The sequence below is a fragment of the Filobasidium floriforme genome (assembly GCF_021052385.1).
Source record: "Filobasidium floriforme strain CBS 6241 chromosome Unknown HD553scaffold_3, whole genome shotgun sequence".
NCBI classification, from domain to species: domain Eukaryota; kingdom Fungi; phylum Basidiomycota; class Tremellomycetes; order Filobasidiales; family Filobasidiaceae; genus Filobasidium; species Filobasidium floriforme.
Genome location: NW_025763624.1, coordinates 721,053 through 741,222, shown reverse-complemented (window position 1 = coordinate 741,222; position 20,170 = coordinate 721,053). Strand labels below are relative to the sequence as shown.

Genomic DNA, 20,170 nt, shown 5'->3' with positions numbered 1-20,170 from the left:
CGGTCATGTTCCTAGTCTGTTCGCTTGTGTGTGTGTGTATGTGTGAGTGTGTCCCGAGATCACCTTGAGACTCGCGTCGCGGATCCGAACTTTGCTCGGAAGACGGTACGAGTAGCAGCAGCAACTAGTCCAGATCATGTCTATGCAACTTCTCTTTCCTATATCATCGTAGCGATCACACCCCGACTTCATATCACCTTATTCTCTGACTGTAGACTTTCTGACAGCAGGTCGATCCTCCTCGATGCCGGTCTCCATTCCGATGAACAATTCAATGTCGGGTCCTGCATCGCAATGGCACTGCATCTCACCGGCAACTCGACCGCTCAATTTGCAAGTCCTCGAAATCACATCGATATCCCTCACCATCGCTCTCTCCCTCGCCCAGCCACCTCCAAGTAGATCATCACAGCATGCTTCGACCTCGACAGCATCAACCTCAGGTCAAGCTGGAAGCGCTACGAAACAACGTCGACCGCGACATCGAATCAAGAACGCTCATTACGAGTCGGACGACGATCTGACCGCAGTGGAGGACAACGACACCGGCGGATCGGAAGCACAGCTAGTTGGACAGAGTAGCAGCTCTCCCTCGCCTTATGCTTCTTCGACCCAATCTGGAGCGTTCCCGGCACGGCTAGCACCTCTACCAAATGCCAAACCTTCTTTCAAAGAGCTCCTCTCAAAGGGTGTCATGGTAACAGTCAACGGCCGACCATGGAATCAGATCGTCGCTCATGTCAGCGATGACGAGCCAGCTACATCTGGTGTGGGTTCGAACGGCTTGTCTTCAGATAGCGAAGCTCTGAGCAGTAGGGTAGTAGATAAGATGCTGGAGCAGATGACACGGGATAGGGCGGTCGTAGGCATCTTTGGTTTGGAGCCTGGAAAAGAGTACGAAATAGATCTCAAGGTTGTGGCCAACTTTGCCGGAGAAGGGGAACCTCTGCAAGCTGGTAAGTTGCCAATCGTACACTAGCCTATGTGCACCCGAACACTGACAACCTTTGACTTTTCGCAGCTACAGCAAATATCGTAACGCCTGGAGTGCACTCAACCCCGACCGGTACTCGGTCCCGAGCCAACTCGCTGCGCAATCGTGGAACCAGATCACGCTCTAGCTCCCTGCTTCAACCTCCGGCTTTGACGGATAGCCCTACTCAGTCTGATCAGGCTCGAGGACTCCTTCGAAACCACTCGCGAGACCGACTGGATGCACCTGTCATACCTACCGAAGGTGACGAGGTGGACAATGGAAATGCGTCTTGGGGTATCGCACCATCGGCCGAGGAGATTCAAGCGTCACATCTCCGGCACTCGATTGCAATGGCTCAAGCCGAGAGGGAAGACCTGGCTGCCCAACTGAAAAAATCGAGGAGGGAATCGCAAAAGGTCGAAGCTGGCCTCAAATCCGAAGTCGAGGCGTTAAAGCGGGCCATGGAGAAATCGACCCTGCCCGATCAACGTTCGAGACAAAAGAGTTTGGCACTGCAGGAACAGGTCAAGCAAGCTTTTGCGGCCGCAGAAGGAGCCGAGCAGGAGAACCAAAAGATTACGGAATCGAGCAGTACGTGGGAGGACGACGAGGCTGGACAAAAGTCGGAATTTGAATCGGTACAGTCCGCGAGGAACACGGCCAAGGAAGCCAAAGACGAGGTGTTGGAGAGGGACAAGAAGGTGGTAGCAGAGCTGGATGCTAAGCTCGCCAACTTGACGGCGAGGTACGATAAGCATGCAGCCAAGCGGGACAAGCTGGCCAAAGAGAACGAACAGTTGAGGCAGAAACTACAGGATATCGCCGGTGCGCGAAGAGAGGTTGAGAAGCGTAATGATGCGGTGAGACAACAAAGGATGATGGTCGAGGATTACGTTGGACCGGCCAACATGGGATCGATCCGAGGGCCAAGTCTAGCAGATCGACCTAATTCGGGCGCTTGGGATTATGAAAACAACTGGTCTACAAATCGGGGATTGATTGGACGGATGGGCCCTGGATCGAGCTCGAACCTGGTCGCGCTCGGTCAGACAGCTGCTGTCAATGCAGGAGGCGTCGGTTTTGCCGAGAACTATGGTCCGAGCCGATCGAGACAGGGTAGCATATTCAATCCTCGCAACCTGCCACCTGCTGCTCATGCTCGGAGTGCGACTGGCCCGTCGCCCAATTCTGCAGCGGTCGCGCTTGCGACACAGGGCATCCCGCGAGGAGCCACGGGGGGTATCTCGCACTTGGGGAACCCGACCGGATTCTTTGCTAGCCAAGCCGAAGGGTCATCGACCATGGCGAGCCGGGTGCTACGCAGTCCTCCGGTGCGAGATGGAGGCGTACCAGTGTCTCCCATGATGGCTAATGTCACGGCGGCGCCGTTCATGCCCCAGTCACAGATGGCCGTCACTGCCACGATGTCCCCTGCGATGTCTCACCAGGATCATCATACCTCGCTTGTACCGCCTCAACTGCAGCACCGGATCTACCTGCCTAGGGGTCGTAACGCTACGTCTCCTGGGATAGCTTCGAGGTTGCCTGTCGACGAGCAAGGAGAATCACCGACCGCTTTGAGCGCTGCGGCCCCGGCCTTCCCTCCTTTACCTTCGCAGAACTCTTCGGGTAGCTCGTCGATCCCAGCGAATAAACAGAACTCTTTGGCGGGTCCATCTCTGGCTTCCATCGTGACACGAGCGATCATCCCTAATTACTCTCCTCTCCTCTCGCAAGCCACTCAGCAACACCCATCGAGACAGGGGTCAGGCGAGAGAGGCGTAGCAGGATTGGCCTCTCCACCCATTTCTCGCCCGACGTCCTGGCATCCTGAAAACGCAGATACGCAGACCTGGAACGGCGGGGGTGCCAATACGCTGTCTCCAGCCACTGAAGAATTTCCGCCGCTATCGCCCGTACAAGGCAGTTTCCCGGGCCGGGCATCACCTCATCCTCGTTTGGACACTCCAACTTCGCAGGCGAGTTGGGGTCGAGTTGCGGGATCTCATGTGCCGAGCCGGCGAGGTAGTCTTCGCGATAACAAGGAGACAAAGGATGTCGCCGAGGAGCAGATTGGATAATCGAGGGGCCGACTAGGGGGGAAGTGATCACGAATCTTGGGAAGGGCACGTGTGATCTCATTGAATTTACTAGTAGCCCGTAGAGAATAGACGCTATAACGATTACGATGAACCAAGATGCCAGATGCAAGATTGTAAGATTGGCTCGTATCTTCTGTTCCCCATCGGCCATCTCCTAAATGCCGTAAGCACGATCTCGACTTTCAGCGGCGAGAGCCGAGGGTGACCTCAGCTGAAATGTCGAGGTTATTGACATTCCGATCCAATCACCATTTCCATACTGACTACCAGCAAGCGACGCCTTGCAACTAGCAACTAGATGCATCCTCTCTTGGACTCCTGCAGAGACTAGTAGACCTTGAGTGTACAGGATAACGGTCCATCTCCAGGCGCAGCTGCAAGATCTCTGGGCAGTGAGCGAGGCCTCCAATCATGGACATGGATCTACTCGAACCGCCGAGCGGATCGATTGTCAACCCTCAGACACTGGCTGAAATGGGAACCGAGCTCGATCATAGCGAACTTCCCGATTCGAGCTTGAGGACCGAGTTCCTGCAAGCTCATGGTCTGCAAGAAGGATCCAACACTTCAAGCGTCTCGACGTCTACGGGCAAACAAGTCCCCGAGTGGGTTAACTGGTATACTCTGGAAGGTGTCCTGCAAAGGAGCTATCACGACATTGAGGATGAGCGCCAAAGCTCTGGACCGGTGGAATCATCTCAACAGAAAGATCAGCCTGGTGTCAAGGGCGAAGAAGAGCAAGACGAGCTGGAACCGGAACTGGAGACGAATAACGAGGCTAGAGGTGTCCCTGTCGAGAAGCGGCTCCTCCATACTCGACACCTCACGACCAATTTCCCGCTCACTATGAAGAGCTTAAAGGGCGGAACCTGGAAAAACGTTGACTTTCATGAAGGACCTCATCGGGATCGAGCTACTGACACGCTAGACGAGCTAGTGAAACGTGCCGAGCGGGTACCTCTGCAGCTCAAGGGCCCCTTCAAACTTGTTCCTGGCAGGACCATCAAGAACTATCTGAAACACCCGGTGACGAGTCCGTTGGGTACCATCCAGACCAAAGGCGGCGAAGATGTCTTCCTGCTTCATCCGCAGTTGAGCGACGAAGCCGAGATGGAGGACTTGACCGCATACGGATTGATTATGCACGATAAGATGATGCGCGATGTCGATCGACCGCAGTTCCGGGAAACTTGGTTCAATTCGCTGGCTCTACTGTTGGACTCGCCGGGATGCCCTTTCGAGGTGGATGTCCATATCAAGGCGACTCTTTATACTCACGATGGTCCGAAGCGCCGTGTCGGTCAGAACGCTCGATGGACACTGGCATTTGACACTGAACTCAAAATCTACGGCAAGATAGACTCGCTAATCACTCGAACCAAACTCACTCCAGCGCTGTTCGAGCATCTCCGCCGAGTCCTCCACGTGTTTCTGCCATCTTCTGATGTAAACACCCCTAAGGACGATATCAAGCTACAGGAATTCTACGAGGTGCTGAAGCCGGCTCCGACGCCCCCTGCCGACGTCTTGCAGCTGGTCCAGCCTCAAGGCATGGTAGCTAAGCTGAAACCTTTCCAACAAAGAGCGGTTGCTTGGCTGCTCCGCAACGAAGACGCCACCTCGATCCACCCGTACTTTGAGCGCAAATCGGTCGTGGACCCGGAAGGCTTGTGGGAGTTGGTGCAATTCGGGTCTGAGGACGGGAAAGGGCTCGTCGATCTAGCCTTCTGTCGGATGACAGGAAGATTGCAGCCGGTTTCGAAGGCCATGCTTGACCGGAAGACAAGACTGGAAAAGGGCAAGGGCAAGGAGACGGGCGAGTCATCCGATAGCAGATGGCTCTTGCCGGAAGAAGGCCTGCTGAGACTGTGTGATGTCCGCGGAAGCTTGTTGGCTGAAGAAATGGGTACGTTCCGTCGGCACTGTTCTAGAGCGTTCAAAGTCTGATATGGGGGTTTGTTCAGGTCTTGGCAAAACGCTCGAAGCCATCGCTACGGTATTGTTGCATCCCAGAATGAACAAACCCGAAGTGGAGGTCGTAAAATTGGAGGAAAGCGATGCAGAGATGAAGGAGGCAGATGACGGCGCGTCGAAATTGTCAAACACAGAAGACAGGCCGAAGAAACGTAGAAGAATTGCAGTAGACACCGGAATAGTTGTTGAGGCGGACACATTTGAAGGAGCTTTCAAAGGCTCAAGTCGCTGGGACCAAGAGCTAAAACTCCATGTTCACGAGATCAAGGTAATTCGGTCTAACGCCGACGTCACACGAAGGTCCTGACGACCTCTTTGAATTCTCATAGAGCACATTGGTCGTCACGCCAAAGATACTCTTACGGCAATGGGTAGAGGAGACGAAGAGACACGCGCCGCATTTACAATATGTCGTATACGAGGGTTATAGCGATATGATGGAGGACTGGCTGGAGCGAGGACCCGCTGTTTCCGGTCCCGGTAAACGGAAGCGTGAAACTCAGACGGAACAAGAAGAGATGGCGAGGATCAAGCCGCGTACAGGAGAGAACGTTACTAGCTTCTTCCAGCGATGGTATAACAATTGGATTCAGCGCATGGCTACAACAGATGTCGTATTCGTCACATACGACACGCTCGGCAAGGATTTGGACGTAGCATTGGCTCCGGTTGAGCGCCCACGACGAGCGGTCGCGGGTCCACCTAGAGAGAAACCTCGCTCGGTTCTGTCAATGTGTCAATTCTGGAGGGTACGTCGGGACGCAAACGAGGCTGACCGGCTTTGCGTACGCACTGACAGATTCTGCATCGAAAGATTATCATGGATGAGGTACAAATGTTGGATGCTCGTTCTGCTAGCAAGGCTGCACAGATGGTCACATCGCTGCAGCGCGTGAACAGCTTGGTCCTGAGCGGAACCCCAGCGAAACAGGCCGTACAAGATCTCCAATCAGCTCTGCATTTCGTCGGAGTGAACATTCATCCCTCGGTCTGGAACCGGTTCCTAAAGCCAGGATTCCGTCACGCTTTCCGCGACTTGTTTGGCGAAGTCGCTATTCGGCATACGAAAAAGATGGTCAAGAATGAAACTGACATTCCGCCTCAAACGAGGACATTGGTACCGATCAAGATGAACATCGTCGAGCTTCAATACTACAGAGATACCTTGTATCGCAACATCGACGCGCTGGCAGTGTCGAAGAACGGGTATCGAGATACGGAGTCGTTGCGTAGTCTCGTGCAGACCCTACGGGCCGTGTGCACGCACATTCAGACCAACGAGTTGGAGAATGGGGTTCGGGTTGAGCGAACGCGAATGGGCCGCGAAAACGGTGCTGTACTCAAGGACATGGATCAAGCCTTGAACACGATGTACGTAGATTGCGTGGTGCATTGGCAGAACACGGCTGACGAAAGTCGGGGCGGTCTGGCAAACCTGCAGGCAAGTCCAAGCATGGAGAGACTATCACCACCATATCTATGTTCTACAATCCACTCGAATAAAATATGCGCTCGCCCTTCACTCTGACCAACCCGATCAATACCGCAGATCGATCGACCTGCTACGGCGAGCTGACAAAGAAAGCCAAAAGGAGGTGGAAGCTATAAAGAAGACAATTAACGGGATGACGGACGTGGTGGATCTGGAATCGGACGAAGGAGACGATCATCTAGATGTCGATGTGGATGCGGAGAGCAACGGTACCGGACCTGAATCATCTGTGGGCAAAGCGCGTGCTGTGCTCAGGGTAAGAATAAGGTTTGGGTATATTGCATGCCGGTCGATAGGGGTTGATCAAGCGGGACTGCTTGCTCTCAGGCACGAGTTCGAGACTTCATGCACCTGAGCCACGAAGCCTTGTGAGTCGCGTCTTCGCCATCGGTCGAGCTTGAGAGCTGAAGATACAGGCTGTGCGACCTCCAGGTTTCGATGTGGCGACTTGTATCATCAATATCCCGAACAGGAGGGGTATGGTGAACTGGAAACGGAAAGCTACGCCTCTGCCGATGCTGTCCGACAATTGATGTTAGCGCGACCTCTTGCTAAATCTAACTCGTCCATCGATCGAGTCAGATCTGTCATCAAGGGAAGCCGAATTACAAGATTCAGTGTTCTGGAAGTTGAAGAGGGCGGCCCCCTCGGTATCGAAACAGCGAAATACGGTACCGCCATCAATAACTTCATCGAGGAGGCTATGAATTGCAACGCAGAATGGTAAGAATCACCGCATCGTAATTCAATCTGCACGTCTGATCAATTCTCGTTTTTTATTGTTCATCTAGCGTCTGGAATCTCCGAGGTCAGGTAGTAGAACGGCTACTGGAGAAAGTTGATTTCAAGACAGACGATATTGATGCCACCGGCAACGAGTTCGAAGCAAGTCTTCAGGCTCAAGCTATGCTGGAGGTGTATATGGCTGCATATACCGACGCTTTGGCTGATCGCCGAGAGATGTTAACGGAAGGGGTCAGTACATAACCGATGCTGCTGTCAACTCTGAGCGATCGATCTGACTGTCTCGTTCGCATAGACGACATTTATCCGAGAGGTCGAGCGGAAGAAGGGCAAAAAGCGCGAAACGCAGACAGCCAAAGCGGTTGCGGTGGACATACCAGAAGACGAAGAAGACGCGGAGTATCATAAGGAAATCAAGGCCAAACGTCAAGAATATCGTGAAGCATATGCTGGTTTTCAATCCCTTCAAGGCTTAATTTCGGAACTGGACGGTACATCATTGCCCCTTTTTTTTTCGATGGCCGCCTTGTTGATATAGAATCTCTATGCTATTTCCCAGATTTCGTCAGCGGACACGACAGGCGGAATGAAGAACGTGAACTGGCCAAGATGGAGAAACAGCGCCTTAGGGGCATCAAGGAAGATCAGCGTCCGTATGCGCATATCTGGGCAGCGAATATAGGACTGAAATCGTAACATTCACAGTCGCTTTACTGAAAAAACTTGAAGATGAAGCCAAATCTCTCAATCACTGTTTCGTAGGTCGTGGGTATGGTTCGCTAACGGGTCCGGACGGCAGGTTGATGACAATGTTAACCTTGCAGAATGTCCGCTTGATTTTCGTGAGCAGAGTCTTCCTTGCCCGTATCTCCTGCAATTGTGATGACGAATACCGACCTCCTGCTCTTCTTTCAGTTCAAGACTTTACAACAGATCAGCGATACGCTCGTAAGTGCAAACGTGAGGATGTTCGGCTTGCCCTTTTCTAACCTGCTGCTGGTTTCTAGATTGATCCTGAGACTGCCGCCGAAGAGAAAGAAGCTGTAATCCGTTTGACAGAGCCAAATACAGCGGAGAGGATGAAGAACACTCGCCTGAGAGAGCGCGCAATGCTGCTCGAGACGGTGCCGATCACCTTTGCGACTATGGAGCGTCAGATCGCAACAGCACAAGCGCATGCACGTTACGTGGGTTTGATTTATCCGACAACTTCTAGATGGTGCCATTTACGTTCCTTGAACTCGCAGCTGGACTCGCTAAACGAGAAGAATAAAGATCAAGATGAGGACGAAGAGTGTATGATTTGTCAGCAGGAATTTTCGGAGATCAAAGGTGTCGTCATGGTACTCTATTGCGCACATCGTATGTGTCACTCGTGCTACAACGAGTACATGCGTAGTGCCGCACGGGCTACCTGTCCGTGCTGTCGGCTCGCCATCGTTCCAAGTCAAGTCCACAAGGTAGACCCTAGGAAAACAGACCCGCCGGCCAAGCCCAAGCCTACAAAGGCCGAGACCTTAGCTATGGAGAGCGACATCATTCCCGACGCACTGGACCTCGACGCACTGAACGTGCTTCCCAGGCCGCGGCAAGGAGCGGTGGCCGAGGTCGAGATTCATGGCCAGTGGGGGGCAAAGGTGAGTGTTATTGGTCCTAGGCTATCTGTTCTAGCGAAGATAAATGCTCTTACGATGGTATCTTCCCTTGGCTACAGCTTGATTTCATGATCAAGCACTTGAAGGTGCGTCGCCGCAAGGCGCCCTGTGTGAGGATAAAGCTAATCGACACTGATTCTGAGCAGTATTGGAAGCGAACGGAACCCGACGTGAAACACATTGTGAGCAATTCCTCCTTTCCATGAATCCGGTACCAAAGCATGCTCACGAAGCAGATCTCCAGGTATTTTCTGCATGGGCTAGCTCTTTAGAGATTGTTCAAACAGCATTGACTGCCAACCAGATCAAGTGGACTACTATCGGTCACAAGAAGGCGCAAAAGACTGCAGTCAAAGATTTTGCTACCAATGACTGTCAGGTCTTCCTGCTGCACGGAGAACGCCAAGTGTCTGGTCTTACTTTGTGGGTGGTGCAGGTCTCGTGGCGTCCCGTCGATTGTTCTCAATCATATTTTACCTTGGGCAGGACGGCTGCGGCTGTGGTGCACCTGCTTGAACCAGTGATGAACCAAGGATATGAGCTTCAAGGTAGGTCCTGCTCCGCTTGAGCAGAGCAAACAGCGCCAGACACAGACTGACCGTATCAACGTCAATTTGCAGCTATCGGCCGTGTTGATAGATTGGGTCAGGCTCAAGAGACTCACGTCTTCTGTTATGCCTGTGAAGGTGCGTATCAAGACGACTCGTATGACGACCCGTCTATCCCCCTGTCCTGATTATTGAGTCGCTTGGCAGAAACGATTGAAGCGAAAATCATCAACCGGGGCCTTCGTGCCGGGCACTGCATTTACGCCAAGGGCGTGGATCAGAACACTTTCGATGCTCAGGCCACAACTGTTTCCGGGAAAAAGGGCACAGACAAGAACAGCGGAGAGTAGGTCGACCTTTCGGCTCGGTCTCTTTTTTAGTCTGGCTGACGTCCTCTTCCGACAGCCATGACGATTTGATGGATTTGCTGCTCTGAATTCGCCTGTGCTGTTTGATGGATGATCTCGACTGGCCAGCGAATCTGTTGATGTAATTTGCATGACAGTTCTCGACACGTTGTATGAATTGTAGCCGTAAAGGAGGCCCATGACCAAACGATCCAACCCATCATGGCTAATCTGCCATGCATCCTGAAACGGTCTGCGAGATCGAAGCCGTCGGAATCTTTAGGTAACGAGCTCCAATTCAGGGTATTCAATATCGACTCGCAATACATGACCAGAAACATCTTCTGCTCCCACTTCCCTAGACGCCGAGAATCTATTTGAACATCCGCAGATACGCCAACTAAGAAGGGATAGATGCGAAATGTCAGACATTTCGCGCGAGTATATGATCTACCAGTCGTAACGACTGACCAGCAAAGCTCCAGCACCAGTAGCAACTCCGACCAAATATTGAAGCGAGTTGGCCTGTTGTGGCATGGAAAGGTGCAGGAGGAAACGATGGGTACGAAGGGAATTAGCGAAACATGATAAAAACGGGGTCCCAAGGATGGATAGGGTTACCTTTGCCTGCTCGATCTGTGTCCTCAATCCGGCAATCTCCGACTCTATCCGAGTGTCCACCTCTTTGATCTTGAGCTCTTGTTGAGACGCCTCATCTCGTATCCGACCTAGAATACCTCATCAGCCTGACGCCGAGACTGATCCCATCATAGTTTCCCGCTCACGACTCACCCTTCTCGAGGTTCAGATCGAGCCGGACTCCAGCCATCGTCCTGGTAATTTCCTCTCTCAGCCTCTGCTTGAGCTTTTCGAGATCGGCTCGGAGTTGATCGTTCTCCTGCTTCATCAGCGTCAGATCGTTCTTCTCGTGAAGCTGAAGCTCGGATTTCAGCTGAGCGAAGTCGACCTTTTGCGTATAGTGTAGCTGCGATATGTAAGAAGACGGTGGTCAAGAGGGTTCAAGATAGGAGAAGCCATCCCGTACTACGGACTCACCTTCTCCTGTTCTGCCTTGGTCACCATCGTCCGGCTCATCCCAGTGATACTCTCATCGACCACCTCTGCCAACGCAGACATGACACCCTCGGCCTGCTCCCTCTTGAGACCCTGTTGGGCGAGTCTTTCGACAAAGGCGTGTGTGTCAAAGTGGTTGTCACTCGTGGTCGAGGTCGAGTGAAAGGATCGAGGACTGAGAGCTAAGAATCGGGTTGTTGATGGTCCGGCGGTCCGTAGTGCCGGAACAGGGATACGTGGTAATCTAGGGAATGTACGCAGCAAATCTATGAGACGAAATTGAACTGAGCTCCTTCTGCAAACCATGATAGCAATACTTCAGTCGAGTCTACTGACTCAATCCTAGACCGAAGCCTGATCTGGCCAAGGGCAAAGCAGAAGAGGCCGACATATTGGCTATGAGCAAGATAGCCGACTGTCCTTGAGTGTCCTTATTCAGCAAGCTACTGGCTTGAATTCTAATATTTGACAGAGTATACAGACCTGATGGTGAGCTCCTGAGTGTTTTAAGTGATGGGTGACGATAAAGTCGAGATCGAGTGAAGTCCCTCAGCTGATGAACGGGCGGGACATGACGATATTTGACTTCGCGATAGACGGGACGCGCTAGCCGACTCGGGCCAAGACGTCTGTCTCATGTAGTAACACCCCATCAACCATCGAAGGTCGCTACCGTACCAGTGGATGGCGTTCCGTAGCGCTAGCTTGTATGATCATACATAATTGCTCAGTGAATGACTCCTTCAGATAATCTCTTCGAAAGCCTGGTACAAGGATAGTTACAAGGAAACCAGTTCACAGACCGTCCGCTGGGCATCAATCCTAACCGCGCAGTCTCTTGGCCAGCAGCAAGAAAACGAGGCCAATCAGGTACTTGATAAACTTTCTGATCCTCTCCCGGCTCTTCTCCCTCTTGGTTTCTGCAGCGACCGAGGTCGAACGAGCAAAGGAGAGCTTGTGGCCGATAAGCGCCTCGAACACTTTCATGCCCCATTTAGGTGCATTAGGGTAACGGAGTCGCATGAACGGCTCCAGGCTATGCGAGGGGGGTGTCAGTCGAGCCCAAAAAGCTCTGCGAGTCACGACGAGCCCAGACTTACTTGCTCGGGACATCGACAGTGGCTGATTCACATAGATCGTAAGCGCGTCGAGTCTACGACGAGTTGTAACAGCGAGATGCGCAAGAACATACCTCGTCGGTGAGTGAACGTCTCGTAAGCATTCTTCCCATGCCCACTTCCCCCTGCGGCCCACCACAACTATCAGTCCAGCTCGGGACCCAGACAGTCCACTGCACTCACATCCACTCTCGCCTACACCGCCGAAAGGCAGACCTCGCTGTACGGTCTGGATGCTCACATCGTTCCAACAAGCTCCGCCGCTTAGCGTGCGTTCGATGACTATCATTGAAAGATTCGTCAGCATCTCATGATCGGGTTGACAGCTATGAGAAGAATCGGCAACGGACCGTATTCAAAGTCCTTGCGCTTTTCGGAGAACACGTAGAGAGCGAGCGGGGTAGGTCTGGCGTTGACATACTCGATGGCGGCATCGACGTCCTGGACCGCCATTCAAAGTTAGTGCTCTGATCAGGAAGGGTGCTTTCCATGATATTGGAACAGGCCGACGTACCTGTACCGAGATGATAGGCAAGATCGGCCCAAAGATCTCCTCGGTCATCAACCCGCCCGTGGACTCTTTATCCGCGTAAATCTTGACACACGTCAACCCGACCTTTCTCCTCTCCTCATCGGACTCTCCCCCAATCACGTAATGACCATCCGCCTTGGCCTGTTCGATGAATTTGGTAATCCGATCAAAGTGAGGCTTGTGGACGAGTTGAGAGGTGGCTTCCGAGTCGAGGATCGATTTGGAGCCGTTACGAGGATAAAACTCTCTCAAGCTACGGGGCGTGCCGGGACAGTCGGCGCCTTGCTTTCTGTTCCACAACAGTCTGTACACTCACGCATCTTCACACGCCTTGACAAAGTCATCCGCATGCTCTTTTGGGCAGAGCACGTAGTCCGCATTGGCTATAACATCGAGCGATCCATCTTTAGCATGCTGAACTTCTCCTTCGTTGACTGACCGAGAGGCCTCGGACCGACCCGACTTACTGCACATCTGTCCGGCCCCGTAAGCTTTCATGGACAAGATCCTCTTGGCGGCGATCTTGAAGTTGGTAGACTTTGTCAGGATGACGGGCGATTTCCCCCCCAGCTGCGAGGGGTACGATAAGCGATGAACGATGAGCTATGGCTAGGCAGACATGTTATAGTGGGAAGAGCTCGAGAGACTGACCTCGAGTGTACAGGGGACGAGGTTCTTGGCTGTCGCCTGTGCTACGATCTTTCCGACTCCAGTAGACCCTGTGAAGAAGACTGCGAACATCCACCGACTCGAAAATCAACTCTTGTGCATTACCGTCACGGTGGAAAGGTACAGGAAAAGAAGTGCACTCACCATGGCCCCACCGGAGATCCAGCAACTTGGTCGAATGCTCCACGGCGCCGAGGACGACGTGGTGCGCTTCGTTGTCCATGTACTTGTGTACCAGCTGGGAGAGTAACAAGGAGGAGTGTTTCGAATGTTCCGAGGGCTGAAAGTTGCGAGTCGAGACGTATGAGCTCGTCATCCGGGAAGTGGAAAAGTTGGTGGAATACGAGGAAGAGGACGTACCTTGATGACGATCGGACAACCTGCAGCGACGGCCCCGATCAGAGGACCGATGTTCAGGTACCAAGGGTAGTTCTGGTAGCGTATTGTCAGCTCAATCTGTACGACTTGTCACCAGACGGGATGTCTGTGGGCAGACTATCATGGCCTACCCAAGGTCCGATAGCCTGCGTTGTCAAGGTATAGGATCAGCGGCCGAGCTCGGGTGAGACGATAGACCGACAAGCAGGCGGAAGGGCGAGGGGGGACTCACCAGGACGACTCCTTTAGGCTGTTTCTTTACCCTAGGGTCTGCGACAGCCACGAGGCAAAGTCTAGCCTCAGCACCTCTTGCCAAACGAACCCCCTCAAAATGACCCCCTCCGCGCAAGACTGACTGTTCCCCTTGAAGGCCAAGATCGTATCCCAAAACGCCGTCTCATCCTGCATCCACCCCTTCAACCTCTTTACCGTCAGGTCGACCTCTCGCACCGACGTCCAGACTTCGGTAAAGGACACTTCGTCCCTATTCCTCCCCAGGTCCTTCTTGACCGACTCGCAGATGGCTTCGGCGTTGTCTTGCAAGAGGTAGCCGATCTGCTTGAGATAGTGCATGCGGTACGCGTAGGGTTGACATTTCCGGGAGAGGTGGAGCTGATGTAATTTCTCTTGGAGCTAGCGGTCGCGTAGACTTGATCAGCTTAGGTGTTCAGCGGTCCTGGGTATTTGGTAAGCGGGCGAAGGCTTACGGGTTTGACCTGGTCGATAGGGTAGTCGATGTACGACTCGAGGTGTTCTTGCACGAGAGCTGACATGACAGGCGGTGTCAACAAAGCAAGAGGTGTGGCGGATTTGAAACTGTTTGATGTTGATGGGTTGTGATGTGAAACTTGATCAAACGAGCCAAGAACATCAGTCCCCCCACACGATCCACCACAACTATCCACACCAAAGGTCGTCCTCCTCCTCCTCCCTCCGGTAATTCCCCTCCCCCCGCATGAGCGTTTACCCGAGAAGGATATCTGCTTCCGACAAGTAAGCGAGGTAGCTATGCCGTAAGTCATTAGCTTCCGGCGACATTTCGTCTGCTTCCGCTCATCTTCTGCATTCATATCGAGATCTAGAATCGCTCAGCGCTCCGACTGATGATGCTCTTTGAACGAGAAACCGAGAGAGCCTATACACACACACACACACATCAACTAGACCAACAAGAATTCAAGAGCGATCGTTCATCATGGCGGGACCATCCAACGGAACGCAAAAAGGCTCGGCTAGCAGAGGTAGCAAACGCAAACTCAGCGAAGCAAAGACGACACCGACGAGGCAGAACAAGAAGCAAAAGCAAAAGCCTACGTCTGGTCAGGCCAAGACAGTTGCCGAACAGAATGCCAAAGCGATACCTGACGCAGCGAGTCAGGAAGGTGAAGCGGTCTCAGGAAGGGAGGCCGAGGTGGCAGCGGATACGGCGGGCGTGATGGAGAACGTTGGGGATGAAACGGTCGAAGTGGAAGAACAACCCGTTCCACCTCCTGCTCCTGAGCAAACCGACAACCCGGTCTCCAATCCTTTACCCACCAAGATCACCGCCACGATCACTCAACCTTCTTTACCTGCCGGTCCCGCCCCACCCCTCTTTACCACCCACAAATACCACCGCCTAGCCCCTCCAAAACCATCATCGTCGACCCTCCCGCTACCACACGCCTCGACTACATCCCGTCCACGAGGAGCCTCCACGACCAACCCGACGAGGGAGATCAAGAGAAGAGATGTCATCTACGTCACGAAAAATACGGGTCTGGGGAGTTATTTGAGACGCTGTAAAAAGTTGTTGGTGGAGGAAGGGTGAGTCCTGGCCTGATTATCCCTTCTCCGTCATCAGTGACTGGCGAGAGAACCACAATCATTTCCGATTTTCATCCTCTTTCCATTAATCTTCTGCCTCTCCTTTTCCTCACGATCGGAACCCTTCACTGTAGTCACGCCCAAATAACGCTCCATGCACTATCGGCCGCCATCCCACACGCCCTCCTCGTCCTCCACTCTCTGCTCGACATCCTCCCCTTTCCCAAGAAGCACGTATCGCACGAGTTGAAGAGCAGTAGTGTAAAGTGTTTTGACGAGTTGAAGAGTACGGGCGGGAGGAAGAGGAAGGCAGGTGGGGACGAGGGGGAAATAGTGGGAGATGCGGATGGGGCTGGGACGGGAGGGGACGAGTGGGAACCGGTCTTGTTCGATGAGGAAGAGCCAGAAGGGGCCGTCAGGGTCCGGATCAAGGTAAGAACAATCCTTGCATTTCCCCATGTCTCTTTTTCCATATGAACAAAGGTGCCGACGAGACTGCCTCTCGCGAAATGATTATAGTCAGCCGTAGAGATCATCATCAAGGTCGGACCGGCCCATGCTAGATCGACCGTTACCCCGCAAGATCGGCAGAAACAGAAGCAAAAAGAGGTCGAGATGCTGGATGCGGTACGGAACGAGCCGGCCCCGAAAAAGGTGGATTTTGCCGGCGTGAATGCCATCGCGAACGCGAATGAGGGGAAGGGGGACAAGGATACGACAGGTACAGCGGGGAGCACGGCATTACTCCCCGCCGTGTCAGATGTACCTGCAGCGGGCGCACCAGCAGTGACGGACGGTGCGACACCACCCACGACGGAGAAGGGGAAGAAAAAGAACAGGCCGTCGAAGGCCAAGAGGATGGCGCGAAGAAAGGTCATCCTCGCAGAGAAAGAAGCTGAGCTGGGAAAACAGGCGGCCGCAGAAGGTCAGAAGGCCAAGGGGGGAGTTGAGGAGGGCGATGAGGAGGAGATGATGAACATGACGTGATCGGGTTAGAGAGAGTTCGCGCTATGAACAAGAGAGAGATGAAATGAGTGGAATGTTGTCTATTCCTGCATCGAAGCAGAGGGCGGAGCATAATATCTTGCCTCCGGGAATGTACGACCGCTGCATAATCGTGTACATACGTGTTTATACCACTCATTCGATGGTACCCTTGCAATTCCCGGGCAAATGGTATTTCTAGGCGCCTTGTCAAATAGTAGCGATACTGTGGCGGCGAAAGCTCCCACCGATTGTATTGCTGTCAAACTGAATCACTCGTCGATTGCTAGTCGATCACGCAAGACGCGTGCGGGAACATGGCAGGACCCTCTCTCATCGGTCGCTAGCGACTACTTTCATTCATCCGATCTCATATGATACAATTTAAGAGGAGAAAGAAAAGGAGCGTAGGCGCGCGCTCATGCAGAGTCTGAAGTGAGACCCTGTCTCTTTGTCGTAAATTCATCATCATGCATGGCGGGTTACTAAACCAGAGAGTGTGTTTTCTTTTGGTTTGAAAGCCCGAAGCTGTCGTCCAAGCCCGAGGCATGCGCAAGGGATAAGGACTAGGGAGGCCGGAGTAGAATATCGGCACATCGATCCGTAACTCGCAAGTGAGGAGATGGCCATGGTATGTATATGACGGTCGGTTTGGTCTTTGTCGATCATCTACATCTAGCACGCTCAAAGGGCGACAGCCAGATGGTGATTCGATTGGTGTTTTGGTGCAGTCGGTCCGGTTCAGTTGTTGATACAGGTATTTGCGCGGTCCTTGAGACCCGTAAGCGATAGTTGGTCGTAATATAAAGAAAGAAAGGCCAAAGGAATGTAGCTGAGACTACCAGCAAGAGAAGGGGAGGGAGAGCGTCGGAAGGGATGACCGATCCGATGGAAAACGGAAGCTGGAGGCGGAAGGCTTTAGTACGGTCGAGATCAGGCCGCAACGGCGTGAGGATTGGGCGAGTTGGCCCTTCGACGACCGAGCAACCCGAGATCGTTCACGGCCTTTTGACGAAGACTGTCGTACGCAAAGCGGAAGTTAGTTGATGAGCACTGAATGCGATTCACGCCAAAAGTAGCGCGGACTTACCGACTGGCGAAGTTCTTGTTGCCCAACTCGTCGGCCCCGCCAGGGGGTCCGTGAGGTTGCCTAATCACAACGCCATAAGCCGTGGACCCGACTCCACCGGGGAAGAGGACGGTCGAGGGCGATCCGAACCCTTGTCCGATCACGCCCGGTCCGTATTTCCCATTCCCGTTCACGTTTACATTCCCATTCCCCTGTTCTCCGCTGACGACCCTCTTGATTCCAAAGTATCCCCCATTGTTGGGAGTACCGGAACCTTGTTTGCCGGAATACTGGTTCTCCAGGGGCTCACAAGGCGGGGTAATCAACACCGGAGGAGGCGTACCGACGCTCTCGAATGACGAAGACGAGGTCGAGCCGGCAAAGGTCGACTCCCTCGCTCGGCCTACGAAGGACCTCTCCAACCTGTCCTGCCTTTCCTGCTGATATTGTTGCTGCTGATCCGACAAGACCGAGCCGGACCCAGAGCCGGACTCGAACCCTTCGCTCGAACTGGCCGAACCCGAACGACCGGTTCTAACCCGTTCTTTCCTCCCCTCACCGTCGGCTTTCGCGTTCGTAGTGGTAGAGGACTCGACCGAGCTGGTCTGAGAAGCCTGACGAGGGAGTCCGACGACCTTGTTCCCAAAAACGCCGTTAAAGTTGAAAGCCTTGTTCGCCGGTTCTGCTCCGGCATTAGCACTGATACCACGAACGGGGGTCGCGGCGGGGGAAATACTGGTCTGCTGGGATGCGCTGGGGGAACCTCGACGCCAAGTAGCGGCTTGTTCGTGCTTGCCCGCGGCGAGACCCGCGGTCGAGGTCGCAGAAGTAGGACTGGTCCGCTTGTCGACCTTGGGTGGGGTGACCTGGGTTTGGGCCGACGCCGAGGTGGAGTTGGCAGATTTGGGAGTAGGCGTACGGACGACGTCGGGTCCTCCTAGAGAGAGGTTGCCGAACGATTCTTCCCAATTCGCATTAGTTGCAGGTTGTCTGCTGGACGGCATGCCGGGGAAAGAGAGTCGGTTGGAAGGGTTCCTGGTAGTAGTTTGTTGCTTTTGCTGTTGCTGCTGTTGCTGCAAGATGGCCATCTGCTGTTGCTGCTGCGACATCAACTGTGCGAACCCAGCAAACATTCGACAAGTCAGCCGCAGGCTCGTTACCACCATCGACAGACACACGAGACACGCCCACGCCAACTCACACTAGCTTGCAACCTAGCCTCCTGTTCCCTGGCGGCGCACAACCTCAGCAACCCCAACTCCATCTCGTTCAACCCTCCCATGCGGCTCAAGACCTCGTCGACGGTGATATTGTTCAGAAGGGCGAGCGATTGAGCTTGAACGATCTTGCTGTTCAGCGCGTTGAGCGAGGTCTGAAGGGAAGCTTGAGCGGAGAGAGATGCGGCTGCGTTGGTGGTAGCGTAAGCGTTGTGGTTGTGGTTATGGTTGGGCTGGTACTGGGTGTTCATGTTGAGACCGGTATGAGCGGAAAAGTTGTTGAGGTGTGCAGGGTGGGCGGCCATGATTCTCGGGTATTGGGTAAGATAGTTGTCGAGGGGTTTCTGTCGCTCTGCGTTGACGTCCAGACAAGTGTTTGATATGAGTGTTGTCTTGGTAGTGGTGTTGACCGGATGGCCTATGGATGGATAGATGGTCCGATCAGAAATTGAAGAAGTGAAAAGGCGAAAAGGTAGGGGAGAAAAGCTCGGCTTTTGATCCTCTCTTTTCAGTCGTTCGTCTAGTGTCTGGTTGTCCCGCTGTTATGAGGGTAATGTAGTCGTGATTTCAAGTATCGTCGGTGGGGCGATGATGATGTGATTCGTAGTTATTGAACTATAGTGGCGAGTGAAGCTGGAGCGTTTGTGTTTACGGATTTGGAACGTCGATGGTAACGGGGTCGATTGATGTGAAGTCGATGGGAACGATGTCGATTGCTATTAAAGGCGTTTGTGTGAGATGTAGAATGTAGAGTGTTGGTGTAGTCGCAAGACGTCGAGAGACGAGAGGTGATGGTGGCGAGGAAAGAAGAGAGCTTGAAGACGCTGAAGAGGTGTGAGCAGAGTAGTAGTGTGAATGTGTGGAGTAGTAGAAGTGAGGTCGAGGAGAAACCGATCAAAGGATGTTTTCGACTGTGACAGGGAGGCAAAGGGTCGACCTGCTTCTCTTTGTGATGCGAGTCCGTGGGTCGGGGTGGGGATGCTAAATGTAGAAGGCAAGAAAAATTGCAAAAAGGGAGAAACGAGAGGAGGATTGATGAGAAATGAGGGAGGGAAAGCAAAGGAGGAGTGATGGGGATATGGGATTGATGGGATCACCATCATCATCGTCGTCGTCGTCGAGATTGATCGAAGTGGGTCAAAGTTTATTGTTCGTTGCGAGGCCTGACCCACCGGGTAGGACAAGCTCCTCTTCGGATCCAAACAAGGGTGAGCGCGGAATGGACAGGGGCAGAATTGATCAGCAGGTCAAACGCGTGTCTCGCACCAATCGCGTGGCGGTTTGCCTTCGAAGCGGCGGTAGGCGCACACGCGTCGTTCCTCGCAGCCACCGCCATGGAACGGGGGAACAGCGATATCGACAGGGTACTGATCGAGAAATCCGTATGCAAGTCACAATATCTTGCCTTCGAATATATGAGGACAAGAAATGTCACAACATGACGGGGAGGTAGCCAGTTGGCTCGTAGAACTGCTGCTTCAAAGG

At 53.2% G+C, this 20,170-nt stretch overlaps 6 protein-coding genes across 6 annotated transcripts; 3 read left to right on the top strand and 3 right to left on the bottom strand.

The window, feature by feature from the left end:
• The first annotated feature begins 180 nt into the window (after window positions 1-180).
• On the top strand, window positions 181-3,201 carry HD553DRAFT_305391 (uncharacterized protein). The gene is made up of 2 exons (XM_046179158.1): window positions 181-956; window positions 1,022-3,201. Exons 1-2 carry the CDS (start codon window positions 245-247, stop codon window positions 3,055-3,057), a joined length of 2,748 nt encoding a protein of 915 aa, XP_046039253.1. The 5' UTR covers window positions 181-244; the 3' UTR covers window positions 3,058-3,201.
• Window positions 3,202-3,350: 149 nt separating this feature from the next.
• On the top strand, window positions 3,351-10,365 carry HD553DRAFT_305388 (SNF2 family N-terminal domain-containing protein). Its single transcript, XM_046179157.1, has 24 exons — window positions 3,351-4,984; window positions 5,043-5,320; window positions 5,382-5,801; window positions 5,867-6,423; window positions 6,494-6,800; window positions 6,872-6,912; window positions 6,977-7,267; window positions 7,336-7,519; window positions 7,584-7,779; window positions 7,848-7,937; window positions 7,994-8,046; window positions 8,113-8,130; window positions 8,204-8,236; window positions 8,296-8,475; window positions 8,536-8,925; window positions 9,003-9,029; window positions 9,090-9,125; window positions 9,188-9,366; window positions 9,430-9,491; window positions 9,564-9,629; window positions 9,699-9,837; window positions 9,897-10,091; window positions 10,161-10,238; window positions 10,310-10,365. The coding sequence occupies exons 1-22, from the start codon at window positions 3,490-3,492 to the stop codon at window positions 9,925-9,927; spliced, it is 5,073 nt and encodes a 1,690-aa protein (XP_046039252.1). The 5' UTR covers window positions 3,351-3,489; the 3' UTR covers window positions 9,928-10,091; window positions 10,161-10,238; window positions 10,310-10,365.
• HD553DRAFT_305380 (DUF1640-domain-containing protein) lies at window positions 9,722-11,434 on the bottom strand. Its single transcript, XM_046179156.1, has 7 exons — window positions 11,249-11,434; window positions 10,895-11,178; window positions 10,631-10,823; window positions 10,460-10,566; window positions 10,310-10,363; window positions 9,824-10,238; window positions 9,722-9,744 (listed from the first exon to the last, which is right to left on the bottom strand). Exons 1-6 carry the CDS (start codon window positions 11,301-11,303, stop codon window positions 10,212-10,214), a joined length of 720 nt encoding a protein of 239 aa, XP_046039251.1. The 5' UTR covers window positions 11,304-11,434; the 3' UTR covers window positions 9,722-9,744; window positions 9,824-10,211.
• Window positions 11,435-11,615: 181 nt separating this feature from the next.
• Window positions 11,616-14,507, bottom strand: HD553DRAFT_305377 (Aldehyde/histidinol dehydrogenase). The gene is made up of 15 exons (XM_046179155.1): window positions 14,317-14,507; window positions 13,966-14,242; window positions 13,842-13,879; window positions 13,741-13,755; window positions 13,592-13,663; window positions 13,376-13,511; window positions 13,214-13,293; window positions 13,030-13,132; window positions 12,879-12,945; window positions 12,545-12,815; window positions 12,381-12,471; window positions 12,214-12,312; window positions 12,105-12,155; window positions 12,013-12,034; window positions 11,616-11,948 (listed from the first exon to the last, which is right to left on the bottom strand). The coding sequence occupies exons 1-15, from the start codon at window positions 14,380-14,382 to the stop codon at window positions 11,735-11,737; spliced, it is 1,602 nt and encodes a 533-aa protein (XP_046039250.1). The 5' UTR covers window positions 14,383-14,507; the 3' UTR covers window positions 11,616-11,734.
• A 228-nt stretch (window positions 14,508-14,735) lies between these two features.
• On the top strand, window positions 14,736-16,575 carry HD553DRAFT_333757 (uncharacterized protein). Its single transcript, XM_046182115.1, has 3 exons — window positions 14,736-15,415; window positions 15,550-15,847; window positions 15,935-16,575. Exons 1-3 carry the CDS (start codon window positions 14,805-14,807, stop codon window positions 16,400-16,402), a joined length of 1,377 nt encoding a protein of 458 aa, XP_046039249.1. The 5' UTR covers window positions 14,736-14,804; the 3' UTR covers window positions 16,403-16,575.
• Window positions 16,576-17,200: 625 nt separating this feature from the next.
• On the bottom strand, window positions 17,201-19,141 carry HD553DRAFT_158579 (uncharacterized protein). Its single transcript, XM_046176810.1, has 3 exons — window positions 18,670-19,141; window positions 17,490-18,580; window positions 17,201-17,417 (listed from the first exon to the last, which is right to left on the bottom strand). Exons 1-3 carry the CDS (start codon window positions 18,988-18,990, stop codon window positions 17,333-17,335), a joined length of 1,497 nt encoding a protein of 498 aa, XP_046039248.1. The 5' UTR covers window positions 18,991-19,141; the 3' UTR covers window positions 17,201-17,332.
• Window positions 19,142-20,170: the final 1,029 nt, after the last annotated feature.